Source organism: Bos indicus, chromosome 16, assembly GCF_029378745.1.
Source record: "Bos indicus isolate NIAB-ARS_2022 breed Sahiwal x Tharparkar chromosome 16, NIAB-ARS_B.indTharparkar_mat_pri_1.0, whole genome shotgun sequence".
Taxonomy (NCBI): Eukaryota; Metazoa; Chordata; class Mammalia; order Artiodactyla; family Bovidae; genus Bos; species Bos indicus.
This window is the reverse complement of record NC_091775.1, coordinates 79627315-79642100: the sequence shown is the minus strand read 5'-3', so window position 1 is coordinate 79642100 and position 14786 is coordinate 79627315. Positions and strand designations below refer to the sequence as shown.

The following is a 14786-nucleotide window of genomic DNA, read 5'->3' as shown; positions in this document are numbered from 1 at the left end:
GACACAGAGCGCAGTCCTCTCGCGGGGGCCAAGGGAGGTCCCCGCTCGGGTTTGGGGAGCCTGGGCTTTGGCTGAGGCTGAGGTTTCCAGAAGTTTGTTCATAGCCTCACTCTCCTGAAAGGTCGTGACTGTTGTCTCCAGGCGTGTTTTCGGACAGGGGAAAAAGTGTACTTTTCCAAGTGTATGCCTTTCGCCTTTCTCCTTCCCCCTTTCCCCAGCAAAGTAAACTCTTCACTTAGCCCCAGAGAGGTGCGAAGAGGTAGGGGACCCGGTGCGCACCTCGGGATCCGACATCCTAAAGACCGAGGCTGGGGACCCTCTTGGAAAATTCCAAGACCGAGGCCGCGTGGGGAGACCGACGCCGTGGTGCGAGACCCGGGCATCTTTCAGAGGCGCCCACGTGCTGTAGCTCGAGTGAGTCTTCAGAGAATCCAACGCATTCGAGCAAAGAAGTCCCGGTCTTGAGAAAGCAGCGGGGGACGCCGGCGCCTGGGACGGCAGAGACCGCCCAGGCACGTGGACGAGTTCCTCGAACCGTCCCGGGACCCGGTAGGGGGTCCCTTTGCTGCACCTCTCCCCCACCCGCCACGGTTCGGACCGCGGCGCGGCCCAGGCCAGGGCGTGGAGTCCGCGTCCCCAGGGGCTCCCCTCGGGCCGCAGGCCGCGCGTCGCCTGGAGGAAGCCGCGCCGGGCGCTTTCCACCAGCTTTCCACCCCAGGGCTGAGCAAGCAGCCGGCGACGTCCCAGAGCCCCAGGCACCAGGGAAGGCCGGCTCTCTGCCCCAGGCGCTGGATCGGGTCAGGAACGGCCCTCTCGAATTTTACAAAGAAAATACCACAGTGCTATCTTCCTCCCGTCTTACCCCCACCCGACTTCCTGCTCCAACTTCTCCCTGCGCTTCTTTTCCCGAGGCGCTCAGAATCGCGCACGGGAAGGAGAAGCCGAAACTTTCCCTTGGACGCCAGCATCTCGCCGGCTCCGAGGGCGCCCAAGGGACATTCCTCGGCAGTGGCGGCCGAGGGGCCCGATGCGGCGCCCCGGGGCTGCTTCCCCTGGGCCCGCTTCGCAGAATCCCAGGTGCCCGGCGGGAAAGCCTCTTTGGGCCAACCGGGTCCTCCCCGGGGCAGCCAGCCTACAGGTTAGACTCTAGGGGCTCGGCCCCCGGGGACTTCCACGGCCCTCCCTGGAGGTTGGGCGAGACCCCAGGATCCTCTAGCCATGACCGACCCCACCGGCGGGGACGCACGCCCTCCCGCCGTCCCCTCGTCTCCAAACAGCGGGGCGACCTCAGGCCCCGGGTCCCGCGCCGCCTCTCTCGCACCGCCGCGGGCGCCAGCCCTGAACTCTGCTCTCGGCGCGTCCCCGGCCCTTTCAAGTTCACTCGAGGGGATGGCAGGAAGCGCTCGGAATCACAGGCCCGCCGGCCCGCACATCCTGCGCGCTGGCAGGGGCGAGGTTGGAAGGGCACCGGAGACTTTTCCTAGCATTGTTCCCTCCCTGGCCCCGAGCAACTGCGATAAACTTCTGAAGGGCTTAACACGGCCAGGGTCTAGAATCGCTTCTTTTGGAACGTGGCGAAAATACAGCCTACGGGATTTGCCATTCGGCCTCGCGCTTGTTGTTAGCAATCAAAAGCTTGGGAAACAAACGGGACTTCCACATTCCCAGGTATCCGACCGAAGAGGCTGGAAGCTAAGCCGCCGCCCCCGCCCTGCACTCACTCCGCAGTGCCCGGCTGGAGACAACTGGTTCTTTCCAGTTCTGCCTGCCGTTTTAAGAAGTTGTTCCAATGCCAGCCGACTCCCCGGGTGCGCCGGGGCTGCAGGGTGCCCTGGCGTCCTGACACCGCTAAGCCAGCTCTCCCCGAGGTCCTGCGCTTTCTGCAGCTGACTTTCCCAGGCAGAGGGTTCTTCTGCACTCAAGAGCACTGGTTCAAGTTCCCCCGATTCGAGTGACCGGGAACCTGCTCGGGCTTCCCGAGATTAGTTCCATTTCTTAGAAGGATAGTTGGAATAATTAGATCTCTAGACAGAGGCTGCCCCGGCTTCGGTCGCCGGAGCTCGAAGCCTCTCTTCTTAATTAGAAGCGGCCAATTAGGCATTGCTCGGAAAATCCCCGCCCCGCATTGTTCAAGAGCCATAAACTTTTATGCCTTCCCTGGGGACGGGGCCCGACGCCCGCGCGCCGCCCCGCAGCCCAGCAGCCCCGCGGCGGCGAGCGCCGGGCGGTCAGTCCAGCGCCCGCGCGGGGCCGGCGGCTGCAGCCCGCGGGGCGAGCCGGGGGCGGGGGAGCCGCGGGAGCCGCGCGCCGCGAGCGCCTCCTTACCTTGCATGTTTTCCGGCATCTGCCCCTGGTCCCCATGCGACCGAGCCAGTCCCAGGGCTTCCGTCTCCACTTTGGGCAGCATGACAAGGCGGCCGCGGGCGGGGGCAAGGGGTCCGTGTCCGTCCGGAAGCCTTGCACCTGAATGCGGGCGGCACGGCTTCAACTCCGCCGGGAAGAAGGAGGGGGCGGCCGGCCGGCTGCTCTCTCGCAGGCGCTCCGGAGCGCGTCCCCGTCGCCTCCGGGGCTGCCGTCAGGACCCCGGAGCCCCGTCCAGGTTCGCTGCTCCTCAGCCGCCCCTGAACCGCGAGGAGGAAGCGGCGGGCACCGAGCGAAGACTGCGTCCGGGCCGGGGGGCCCGGCTCGGCTAGGGCGCAGCTGCCGGGGGCGCGGGGGCGCGTCCGGCCGAGCTCCGGGCGCGCAGCGGAGGCGGCGGCCGAGCTGCTGCTGCTGCTGCCGCCACGGCTCCCGGACGGCTCGGCTCGGCGACCCGCACCCCGCCCTCTGCTGCCCTCCGCTCGGGATCCGCAGGGTCTCCCGCTCGCGCGGTCTCTGGCCTCCGTCTCCTCTCCGCCCCTCTCCCGTGTCTGCCTCCCTCTCGCTCACTCTCAGGCGTGGAGCTGGAAGTTCCAGCCTCCCTCCGCCGCCTAGTCCACTCCCGTCCGGGAGCGGTCCTCTGCAGCCCCGGGGCGGCGAGGCTGGGGGTGGGGGAGAGGGAGGGGAGGAGGACCGGGTCGGGGGAGGCCGGGATGAGGGGTGAGGGCCGGGGATGGGGACGCGGGTTCCGGACTCGGGTCGGACCCCAGGCGCCAGCCAATGAGGACGAGGCCCAGGCTTCCCGGCCCCTCGCCGCCCCAACCTCTTCACCCCGCCTCGCCCCCTCCCACACCGCCCGGGGCGGGGGATGTGCGCGCGGCGGGTCTTAGAGCGGCTGAGAGGCGACCTCTGCCTGAGCGCGGCGGCCGAGGAGAAGCTGGTTGGAGGTGTCGGCGCGAAGGGGGGAAGCCCGCGGGGGTGCGCCCGCCGTGCGCGCTAGGTGAGGGGGAGTTGAACGCGTTTCAACAAACCAGGAGAGAAAAGAAGAGCTGGTCTGCGCTCCAGGGTCTCCGGGCCCCATTCCCCTCGGCAACGAGTCCACAGCCCCCCACCCCGCCCCCAGAGGGGCCCAGCGGCGCGGTCCACCTGCTCAGGAGCGAACAGCCGTGTCGCCGAGAGTTGGCGCAATTGCCTCGAATCCGAACGGCCCTCCCCAGCCCCCCATTCTCCTCCAGCTCCTTCGCTCATTTATAAACACCACCCGCCTCCTCGAGCCCCCAGATCAGGCTGGCGACAGACTTCCTAAAATGTTAGTGAGCCGTGTTTCCATACAGAATGCAAAGAGCAGCGCCGGCTTCCTCTTCATCCGCAGGTCTCTGGGGTGGGACGGGCCACTTGAGGCCCAGAGGCCCAGCACTTGAAAAAAAGTTTTAAAGAACCATCTGTTATGCAAGCTCTTCCACACCAGCCCAGCCCCATCTTCAAAGTTTTCAGATCTCATCTCAACAAGATGAAAACACTCTATCCCCAGCCTCCTGACTGCATGTGAAACGCCTCATATTCAGTATCAGCTGAGAGTCCACCCACAAGGGGGTGAATTTGAATCTCAAAGGCTCTGAATTTATTCTGTGTGAATGGCATAGAGATCACATACTCAAACTGGCCAGTCCAGTATCTGATGAATTGAAAAGTACTCCAATCACTGCCATACATAATCCACACTTTTGAATGAAATGGGTTGCTCACCACATCCCAGGCCTGGCCATTCACACACTGCTGCCTCTCAGAACTGACCTGTCACTTTGCTGCTTAACATACAGTACTCAGAGTCGAAGTTATTCAGACCTCAGTTTTAGTAGCATCTGCAGGTTTCACGAAAACCTTTCAACTTGGTGAGAAGGCCGCCCCTTAGGTGGTAAAGGGGAGTGGGTTGCAGTTGCCGACATCAGTGATCATTCTGATGCTCAGATTTTGGTGACAATATCACAGTCAGTCATTTTCAGTATTGCCTGGTTGCTGTAAGCATCGTTGTGAATGAAGCTCAGAAAGGGCTCAAGTCAATGCTAGCACCTTGCGTGTGGATTCACATGAACTTTCAGAATAAGTTTATTACGAAGCCCTCCCACTGCAGAGAGCATCTGGGGGCACTTTGACCCTCCTTACCAACACCAGGCTGGCATCTGGGGGAGGGGGGCTCTAGTGCTCCCCCCAGTGAGGGAGGGAAGGCCCGCCGGTTGCTGGAGCAGGAGGAAGAGGTCGGGAGGGTTGAGAGAAGGATGCAGAGCGTCTAACAGGACCGCGGGTTGCAGTATGGCCCGTTTCTGCCCGCACATGAGGAGTGCCTGACCTGGCTGCAGGCAGAGGTCGGGGTCAGGTTCAGAGCGCAGCCTCAGCCCAGAGAGGGCCTGTTGAGGCCACACAAGTGTGGAGGCCACTCTCCCCTCTCCTCGCTCCCCAAAGGCGTGGCATGAGGGTGACAGACAGCCACCCGCACCCATTTGTCTCACAAACGGGAGCGGCGACGGGGTGAGAAAGGCGGCCGGGTCAGGGTTTTTTAAAATCGGCTCTTCAAAGAATGCGCAGGCGTGTAACAGCGGAAAGGTTTCGCCTTGCTTTGAAGCTCGAGTCCAGGCCACGGCTCTGCCGGGTCGGCTGCGAGCCCAACGGGCACCGAATGCGAAGGTGGCCTCAGACCTGGAGAAAACTTCCCTTCCCGAGAACCCCCGGCCCCGAGGGCTCGTTCCAGGAACGGGGCGGGAGAGGGCTGTCCCGAGGGCCAGAGCTATGCCGACCCCTCCGGGGGACGTGGAAACCCCGCCTTTAGTGGACGATGCGGGAAACCTCCCGCGGGAGAGACCCGAGGGCTGGTCATCTTTCCCCCCGGGCGCTCCGCGTGGGGTCTGGGCAGCAGGCCGGCTCCGGGCGCACCCCTCCCCCTCCCCGCACTCCCTCCGGTCCTTGCCGCTTCAGTTCCGCGGGGCAGGGGGCCTCCGCCGGAGCCGCTCGCCCTGTGACCTGGGATGGGCCTGGGCGTCTCCCCGAACACCCTGGAGGAAGCAGAGCGCCGGGAGGAGGCGCCCAGCCGGTCCGCGGTGCCGGGAAGGTTACCTGGGTATGGTTCCAGGTGGCAGAGGCCGCAGCGCGCGGCTGGGGCCGGGGGCAGTGCGGGGGAGGCGCGGACGCCAGGAAGGGCGGGGAGGTGGGGCTGAGGGGCAGGGCCGGGGTGGTCTACTAGTCCAGGCCTGGGGGTGGTCTGCGCTCTAAGTATACACCCACCGCCTTGGAATCACAAAGCCGGGGCCCGCGGGCGGACGCCTCCCACCCTCAGCGCGGGACGTCTGGCCTCTGCGGCCTCCCGGTAGAGAGCCCCGGGGAAGCCACCCCTGCTGCGGGGCAGTTAACTGGTGGGGACCGGAGGCCCAGTGAGACGGCTCCGGCTCCAGCCACCCCCAACATACTCAACTTGCTCTCCGCTCCCCTGCAAACTTCGCTCCCCGCGTCCCCCACGCCTCCATCTCCCGTCCTACGGGGCCGGTCTCCAGGCTCGCCCTTCCCGGTTCTGACTTTGTCTTAAAGCCTTGATTGACGGTTGCAATTACGAAAGATGATGGCTCGGGGAGGCTCCCGCAGCCTTGACGAGCTTGAGAAGCGCAGTCCCGGCATATTTTATCCAGGCTCAGCGTCATGGGGCCGTGCGCCCCCTGCGCCCGCGGGCAGCAGCGGAGGGGGTCTCGCGCCCCCGGCCCACGAGGAGGCTACTGCCCGGCCCTCCCGCCTCCCCCTGCCCGCAGCTCGGCGTCGCGTTCCCGGGCGCGCCGGGCACCGCCTGCCCTTGACCTGACCTGAGGCGTGCCTGCCGGCCGCGCGCACTTCCCGCGTGCAGTCTGCAAAGGCGTAAAATGTCAAGATTTTCAGGACTGGTTTCTTGGACTCGACAACACGGGTCCCCGGAGGAACAGCAAGGAAGATTCTTGTCCTCGCGCGCCTGGGTGGGGGAAGCACCCCCCCCCCCCCCCCCCCCCGCCACGACCCATCCCAACCCGTCAAAAACTTGCAAATCCGCATCCTTGAAAACCATGTCTAGCACCTCCTCCATTCCGACTTTTTGGTGCTTTGGAGAAACCGGAATACTTTTCTCGGAGCATGTGTCTACTCTTCAGAAGAAATCTAGATTCCCACCCCATCCCTCCGCCCTTTCCCCAGAAAGTCTCCGAGGCCAGGCCAGGCCAGCCTGGGGGGAGACAGAACACACCGCTGAAGCGCGGGCTCTGTTTCATTTCTCCGCCCCTGCTACTCGAAAAGCCCATCAGAAGTCACTTTTGCTTTCCTCTGAAAATTAAATTTAGCAAGAACTTTGGAGTCGCGCTCCCGAGCTGGAGGGGGGGGTGGCTGGGGTGGAGGCGTCCCACCCCCGCGCTGGAAGCACTTTTTTTAAGAGTTAAGTTTTCCTGCAGACACGTAAGTTACCGAAGAGCGTGGAATTGGCCAAAGCGTTCAGAAAATAAACTGAAATAGGTGAAAAGTCGTGTTTTTTTTTTTTTTTTTTATCTTTTTCTGACGCCTGCGTAAATAGCTACTTCCGACATCCTCGAAAACAACCTCCAGTCCAGGAGGTAGAAGGGCAGCCAGTTTAGACCGTCCACCCCGGAAGACTGCCTGGTGGGGTGGCCGCCAACAGCGATGCGAGCAGGCTCACTATGGGAGCATCTCAGTGTATCTCCGGCCCCTCTTGACCAGCGAGGAAAACGCAAGATGACACAACTCCTGGGTAACCAAGGCCCCTCGAGCCCTCCCCAGACAGACTCGCATCTTTGTCCCGAGGGAAAGGTGAGGTTGGGGAGACTTTGGCCTGGAGTATCAGAACCTACCGCCCTTGGTATGAAGGCGTCCTTGCAGAACTTCTACTTTGCAGAGAACTGCCCCAGCCCAGGGATCCAGGCGCGTTCTACCTTGGTATAGCCGGTGGCCCTCGAGGTGAACGGGGACATCCAGTCTTGCGAAAGGAGCTGGCTGGGACCTAATCTTGGGTAGGTGCTGGTCCAACCTAATCTGTGCGCTCAGTCGCTTCAGTCCTGCCTGACTCTTTGCGACCCTAAGAACTGGGTTCTGCCAGTCTCCTCTGTCCATGGGATTCTCCAGGCAAGAGTACTGGAGTGGGTTGCCATGCCCTCCTCCAGGGGATCTTCCCAACCCAGGGATCGAACCTGCCTCTCTTAACGTCTCCTGCATTGGCTCTTTACCACTAGCGCCACCTGGGAATCCGCCAATGTAATCTAGCTTTCCTCTCTGTAATTGAAATGGAAGCACGAGTGAGCTGCAACTCAGCTCTGGGAACCACCTCGTCCAGGTTGTTGGGGACAAACCAGAACGGTGAGTGGCATTCACGAGGGCGTTGCTGGCCCAGAGCAGACCACCAAGCCCTGGGTGAGAGCTGCTCCCCAGGCGATCCCACTCCCCAGAGCCCCCCGGAGCAGGAACTCGGATCCCAGCACTAGATAACTCTAGACTGACGTCCCACTGACTCTGGCCAGACTGGAAGCTTCACGAGAGAAGGGGTGACGTGCTGCCCAGCTTCCCCTTCCCCGGCTGGGGCCGTTCGGGGATGGACCGCCGCGAGGCTGTGTCTTAGGGAAGCCCCCCGGGGAGGGGGTTCTTAAAATCTAAGGGTGCCGGACCCGCTGAGCTGCGGCCGTCGAGCATTGTGGGTGCCTCTTACCCAGCAAAGTGTGGGTTTGGAAAGGCGGGGCTCGCGGGGGGACCGTCCCCCCGGGACTTGCCGCGTGGGCAAGTTAGGGTCCCCCAAGGGGTCGCGGGTCGTGCGATTCAGAGGGTCCTTTTCCAACCTGCATCCAACTGGAAAACAACTTTCGTAATTAAGAGGTGGTGGCCAGGGTGCGCCGAGCCTTGGGGCGAATCCTTTCGCTTTCCCCTGGGTTCCTCGTCTGGATACTGTGGGGCGTCGCCTCGGGGACGGGATGGGCGGGGGGCGGGTTCCGAGCAGTTTTCTTTCCAGGCCCACAGAGACCAGTGGAGGCGATGGAGCCTTGGGACCCTGAGGCTGCAGACGCCCAGACCCTCAGCCAGAAGCTGCCTTTACTGTGAAAGCACGTTAGCGCCTGGCGTGGGAGACACACCCGGCTTTGTCAAAGCGCTTAAAAAGGGCGGGGGGCGGTGTTTAAACTCTTTCCCTGTCCCCTCCCCCCCAGGAGACATTTGCTTGTTTGTTAGGAGTAAAATGTTGATCTATTGGGCTTCCCTTGTGGCTCAGCTGGTAAAGAATCCACCCGCAATGCGGGAAACCTGGGTTCGATCCCTGGGTTGGGAAGATACCCTGGAGAAGGGAAAGGCTACCCACTCTGGTATTCTGGCCTGGAGAATTCCATGGACTGTATAGTCCGTGGGGGTCATAAAGAGTCGGACATGACTGAACGACTTTCTTTATTATATATAGGAATAAAAAGTCCTCTATAAACGCCCTCATTTTGAGGGATTTCCCTGCCTTCCTCATACCTCTGATGATAACAAGTGGATGCTGTGAATTTTCTATTTCCTGGTCATCCGCTCAATGGCCCCATGCGTTGTCACCAGAGGCCACAGAGCTGCAAGCTCAACGTCAAAGATCCTTTCAGGAAATTCCAGAGTCTGAGACAAGCAGGGCCTCCCTCCCCCCACACCCCCATACAGCCCTCTACCCAACCCCACCCCCCAACCGCCTCCCACTCCCCATTGCTGCTCTGCCCTCAGGGCTCCAGATGCCGCCCAAGCCCACCCTTTCAAACTCTTGGGGGTTCTAAACCTGATCTGCACTGTGGATGGAGGAGGAAGACAAAGGGCCATTGACCAGTGTCTTTCTTAAGTCCAAAATGCCTTTCGGAAGAAAGTCTGAATAGATCAACATTGCTTGTGATCATCACTTCTTTATTTCAACAGGGGCGAAAGGTATAACCTTGAGGAAAATGCACGGTTTTCAGAGCCCCATCCATGGGTTCCACTTACAGCCCACTCTTCTGACAAACTGAATGACCTTGGCTAAATCACTTGACCTTTCTAAGTTCTTTTTTTTTTTTTTTTCCATCAGTAAAAGAAGACTTGGACTTCGCTGGTGGCTCAGTGGTAAAGAATCTGCCTGCCAATGCAGGAGACCCAGGTTTGATCCCTGGGTTGGGAAGATCCCCTGGAGGAGGAAATGGCAACCCACTCCAGTATTCTTGCCTGGAGAATCCCATGGACAGAGGAGCCTGGTGGGCTACAGTCTGTGGGGTCGCATAGAGTCAGACACAACTCAGTGACTAAACAACAAAATAAGGTTCACAAAGAAAACCTTTTTTTAAACAAAATAAATTTTCCATGCAGGTGATCGTGTCAGGAGAGCAGCCCACCACATTGTTATTAATATCGGTTTTTTAAATCTTTTTCCCTTTCCCCCTAATTTCCCCCAAAGCATCCTCTGTAAGGAAAACACTTAGGAAGGGAGTCACTAGCCATTCTGCATGCTAAGTTGCTCAGTCATGTCCGACTCTTTGGGACCCTATGGACAGTAGCCTGCCAGGCTCCTCTGTCCATGGGATTTTCCAGGCAAGAATACTGGAGTGGGTTGCCATGCCCTCCTCCAGGGGATCTTCCTGCCCCAGGAATGGAACCCACAACTCTTAAGTCTCCTGTTTTGGCAGGCTGGCTCTTTACCACTAGCGCCATCTGGGAAGCCCAGTCATTCTAAGGACCATGAAAAATGGGTCCTTCTAGTGGAAGGTTCTTGCCAACTGCACTGTCTTACAGTGTTTGACACTGTCTTCAGGACTCAGTCACATTATCTGCAGATGTTCTGCTTATTTGAGTTGTAAAAGTTAAATATATCTTTTCTTATGAATCATGTAAACATACATAACAGAGCTTCCTGAAAGACTGAGGAGGAGGCAGACTTTATTGAGTGTCCTGGTCAGTTTCAGTCCACTTGGGTTTTCCAGACTCCATCTCTCATATTCACACCATTCATATTCAGCTCTCCCCTAGGCCCTCCCTGGATACAGTGCCCCCCAAATTCCTGAAGCTCCCTGAAGCCAAGTGGATTTCTCGGAGAAGTTCCAACAAGGTGAGGAGTAAGAACGAACCCTCAAAGGGAGGTTCTGGACTGGGGGTCGAGATGTCTGCTTCTTGCCCTGCATAGAGCATGCCAGGAGCTGTTTGGGGAGGTTGGACCATGGAGGGAGACAGTCCCAGAGCCCTTCTCTAGCTCAGTTCAAGTTCAAGGCTAAAGCCAAGATAACCCTAGACATTGTGTCTGGGTGGAAGGGTCAAGTAAAGGAAAAAAGCATCACCAAGCCTCTGTTCTCGCTTTCTCTGTATATCTCTCTTGGTTCATTAAAGAAGTCCTTTAAGTCCCATCACAGTTGCGGATCCAGGCCAGTACAGAGCATCTCAGAAGCAGTGTTTGGGAGGCGGGCAGGAGCCAGGGAGGAGAGGAGGCTCCGGGGCTCAGCTTCCCAGACGAAACTGGCCGCCTGAGCCCAGCTCGAGGACCAGAGCACAGGCGTGGGTGACTGTGTTCTCAACTGCACTGTGAACGGAGCTGGCTAGAGGTTAGGGCGACACAGCCGGCTGTCTACTGCCCACTGTGAGACGCTGCTCCAGAGACCCTCAAGGGCACAGAGCTCGCCGAAGCTTATCACCCGAATAAAATCAGTCTCCGAGAGCACCAAGGGGCCCAGAGAGTAGCGCTGGCATCACAGCCTCCAGGCAGCACTTTCGCGTGTCTTAGGTACCCTGTGTGTGCGTGCTTAGTCACTCAGTCCTGTCTGACTCTTCGCAACCCCGTGGACTGTAGCTCGCCAGACCCCTTGGTTCATGGGATTCTCTAGGCAAGAATGTTGGAGTGGGTTGCCATGCCTTTCTCCAGGGGGATCTTCCTGACCCACGGATCAAACCTTGGTTTCCTGCATTGAAGGTGGATTCTTTACCATCTGAGCCACTAGGGAACCCCTATTATATACCCTAGCTACACAGAACTTACTGTGGCTCATATGCAACATTATATAGACTGTTAAATATTCTTTGAAATGCACTTAGTTAGAAGAATTACATAAACTTAACACAAATCAACCATAATGTCGAGCACATAGCTGGAGGGTTGCTGCCTACTCCTTAGATGACATGTTTCCTACGACACGGATTTGGCTCTTTTGCTGATATAGACAAATACTTTATTCTCTCTCTCAAACTATTACTGCATAGCACTCTGTAATGTCACCCTATTTATGAGAATGTAAAAAACCTAAGCCAGAAACCGAGAGTCTGGAGGGCATCTGAGGCCAGTTCCCTTGAAGGGAACAATCTAGATATAGCCCAGGTCTGCTGCTCTCATGCTCTCAGACAGCCCTGCAGGCAGAAGACACACCGATCGGTGTCTTATTTTCACTTTTCTATATGAGCACAGACTACATGCAGTTGTCATGGCACCACCAATACATAAAACTGTCATGCCAGCTTGGACCCACAGAGACTGCTTTTTAGATAAACAGGCACGTTCCCAGCAGAACAGAGAAACTGAGGCAGAATTCAGTCCCTGACTGCACTGTACATACAATGGGCTCGGTTTGGGGGGCTTCTCTCCCTGGTCGCAAAGTGCCATTTGCCATCAAAGCCCCAGGGACTGCAGACACCCTGAGCTGCGCCAGGGGGTTCTCCTCGGTGGGCCTGCCCTGGGCTGTCAGAACCCCTCCCCCCCATTCTAGAGGCGAGTGGCCTTCAGGGACGCACTGAAGGAGCTGATGCAGCACTGTCCCCCTGAGTGACCGTCTGGCCAAGCATCCCGGAAAGTGCCCCCAGCACCCCGGGAATGACACCCCCCACCCAGCATCCCGGGAGGCTACGCTGTGGAGCAGATGATGCTCAGAGCCAGCAGCCTCCCCGAGGTGACCAGGGGGTTCCAAAGAGGGCGTCTCACAGCCACCGGCGGGGCTGCCATGCCCGGGCACCTGGGGGGTAAGGAGGGTGTGGGGAGCGTTCCTGGGCCCGGAGTGGACGGTGCCCTCGAATGAGGTCCGGGGAGAGGTCTCTTTGAACGCAAAACTGTTCTTGGTCGGCCTGTGATCTAGAGGCGCCCTAAAGTGCCCGCACAGGTTTCGGGGGCCGGGGTGGGCCCCTGGGCTCTTCTTCAGGACCTTCTTGAGGCTCAGCCTCCAGCGGTCCCTCCGGGATTAGACGGCCGCCCCCACCCCTACCCCTCGGCCGCCGGGGCTCCGGACCCTGCGGACCCCAGACGTGAAGGGGGTCCAGCCTCGCGGCCTCACCGACCCCGCGCGGCCTGAGCGCCGGGCGGGAGCCGAGGCAACGCGAAGGCGGTCCCTTCCGAGCCGCACCCGGTTCATTCACCCCGGGCTGGCGCCGCCAAGTGAGGGTCCCCGAGCGCGGTCCCGGATTTCCGCGCCCTGACTTCGCATCCACAGGTGGGTGCGTCTCCGAGCACGCCCTCGCCGCGCGCCCCCGCATCTCCGGGCCTCGCCGCGCGTCCCCGCGCCCCCGCCCCAGCGGCCTCCGCCTTCAGGGACCCTTTGCCCAGGAGCCCGGCTGCTGCTCCCTGGGCAAAGATGTGAAATCGCCCCTGTGTTCTCTTCCAGCTCATTTCTGTACCCGTATTTTCTTTTTATCTGCAGAGCAATTGAATTCTGTTGCACTCTGCCTGCCTTCCCAGCGTTTTCCTTTTCGTAAGTACAGAACTTTTTTTTTTTTTTTTTTTGCCATTTCCTCAATTGATATGCTTTAGGGTGTAGTTGACCCATAAAAAAGCAATCACTGCGTTCAGTGGAGTCAGCTGGTTATGAAGGGAGAACGAGGAAAAACCCAGACCTTGGTTTTCCTTCTCAGCAGAGCTGGAACTCAGGCCTTTGCAAATTACAGGGACATTCCAATTCATTCCAAAGCCTAAGAAATGTGCTGCAGAAAGGGCTTAGGGCCTTCAAAAACGAGTGCGGAGGAATAAAGGCAAGATTTCCCACAAAGCAGTAATGACAGATGTCTGGGAGTCTTTTCTTTTTCACCCTTTAGGGTTAATTCAAAGTGTTCTTGCTGTAACATTAACGTTTGTGACTTGGCATTGCTTGTACTTTTTAAAAATGAAAATTAGCTTTGTGTACTTATTCTGTTTATAAAAAGAAGATAGACTCATTATTTTGAAAACCTGTAACCCTTAACTTCTTAACTAGTGATGGTATGATTTTGGGTTTTGATTTTGTCTTTTGGAACGAAAAGCAAAATTTTCTGTAGTGCCTACAATGAATGAGATGCACGGTGGTGTGGCTTCGAACTCCACAGACAGTTGAAAGCCTTTGCTAAGGTTGGATCAGGGATGACTCCATATGGCTAACTTGTTTCAACTGGTTCAACTTTTAGTTTATTATTTCTCATTTAAAAGTATCAGAAAATATTAGGGATGAAATGAATATATTGTACTTTTTGTTTTCTGGCTATTTTAGGCTGGTGGAATGACATCCAAAAACAAAGGCTATAAGAATATTTGAAATATTCATTTGCCTCTTTAACTTCAAGAAAGATAAATGTGTGATATATACGTGGACTTACGTGCTTTTAATAAACACAACTGGAAAAGCAGTGACTGATAATAGTAAATACATCAATGGCATTGAATTACATGTATTAGTGTCATAGCAGGATAATAAATAGATAATAAATAGAGCAACTCCTACTTACCAATAGGTGTAAGTCCGTGCTTTAGAGATTCTTGTAAATCCCCAGTATCCGAATTAGAAGACATTCTTAATGAAACTATAGGCAGTCCTTGGGTTTAAAGCAGATATCATTGAGTGTAAGAAGGAAGTGCAGCTTGTCAAGTTTTGAAGCCTTGGGCAGGACACATCAGACTACAACAACCCTGAGTGAAAGTTAAGAAAAAGAGAGGAAAAAAAAAAAAAAAAACCTCCAAGAATCCAGAAAGTTACAAGCTCGTCTTTCCCTGGACTCTGTACTTTTCCAGCATTAGTGATCTGCTGTAAACCTTGTATCCAGTTTCGTGATGGTTTCTAATCAGAGGCATGGAAACTTTTGATAGGCTTGGACGAATCATGTGACTCCAGGCAGGTTGATAAGAGGACCCTGTTATAAAGTGACAGCAAAGGAGATAAGAACTCTTGGCAGATAATGGCACAGAAATGATTAACTCAGAAGTGGAGAGTTGGTGTGCAGCGCAGAGAGTAGAAGGTTGTAAAACTGAGGGGTCAGAAGATCACACTTAGTGGGGAAAACTGCAAACCAGCTTAAATCCACTAACTAAACTTAGGCTTGTGACATACTCCCTGGATGTCATCACCTCTCTGCATAGAAGAGGACGTAGCTCTTCTGACCTCTGTAAATATATTTTAGATGATAACGTGGGCAGACATTCATTCTCCAAGTGATGACCGGGCATATGATTGACA

General features: G+C 57.2%; 1 protein-coding gene across 4 annotated transcripts in view; it reads right to left on the bottom strand.

Annotated features, from left to right (window-relative positions):
- The window catches only part of NR5A2 (nuclear receptor subfamily 5 group A member 2), a 127961-nt gene extending 113581 nt beyond the window's left edge, over positions 1 to 14380 (bottom strand). The window contains exons 1-2 of one of the 4 annotated variants that reach the window (XM_070768736.1): positions 14062 to 14380; positions 2326 to 2463 (exon numbers count right to left, since the gene is read on the bottom strand). In XM_070768736.1, coding sequence (XP_070624837.1) covers positions 2326 to 2463; positions 14062 to 14125 — 202 coding nt within the window. In that variant the 5' untranslated portion in view covers positions 14126 to 14380. Of the gene's footprint in view, positions 1 to 1721; positions 2121 to 2325; positions 2544 to 14061 lie in introns of those variants that run through there. The other 3 variants (XM_019976782.2, XM_019976781.2, XM_019976783.2) reach the window with 3 other exon arrangements.
- Positions 14381 to 14786: the final 406 nt, after the last annotated feature.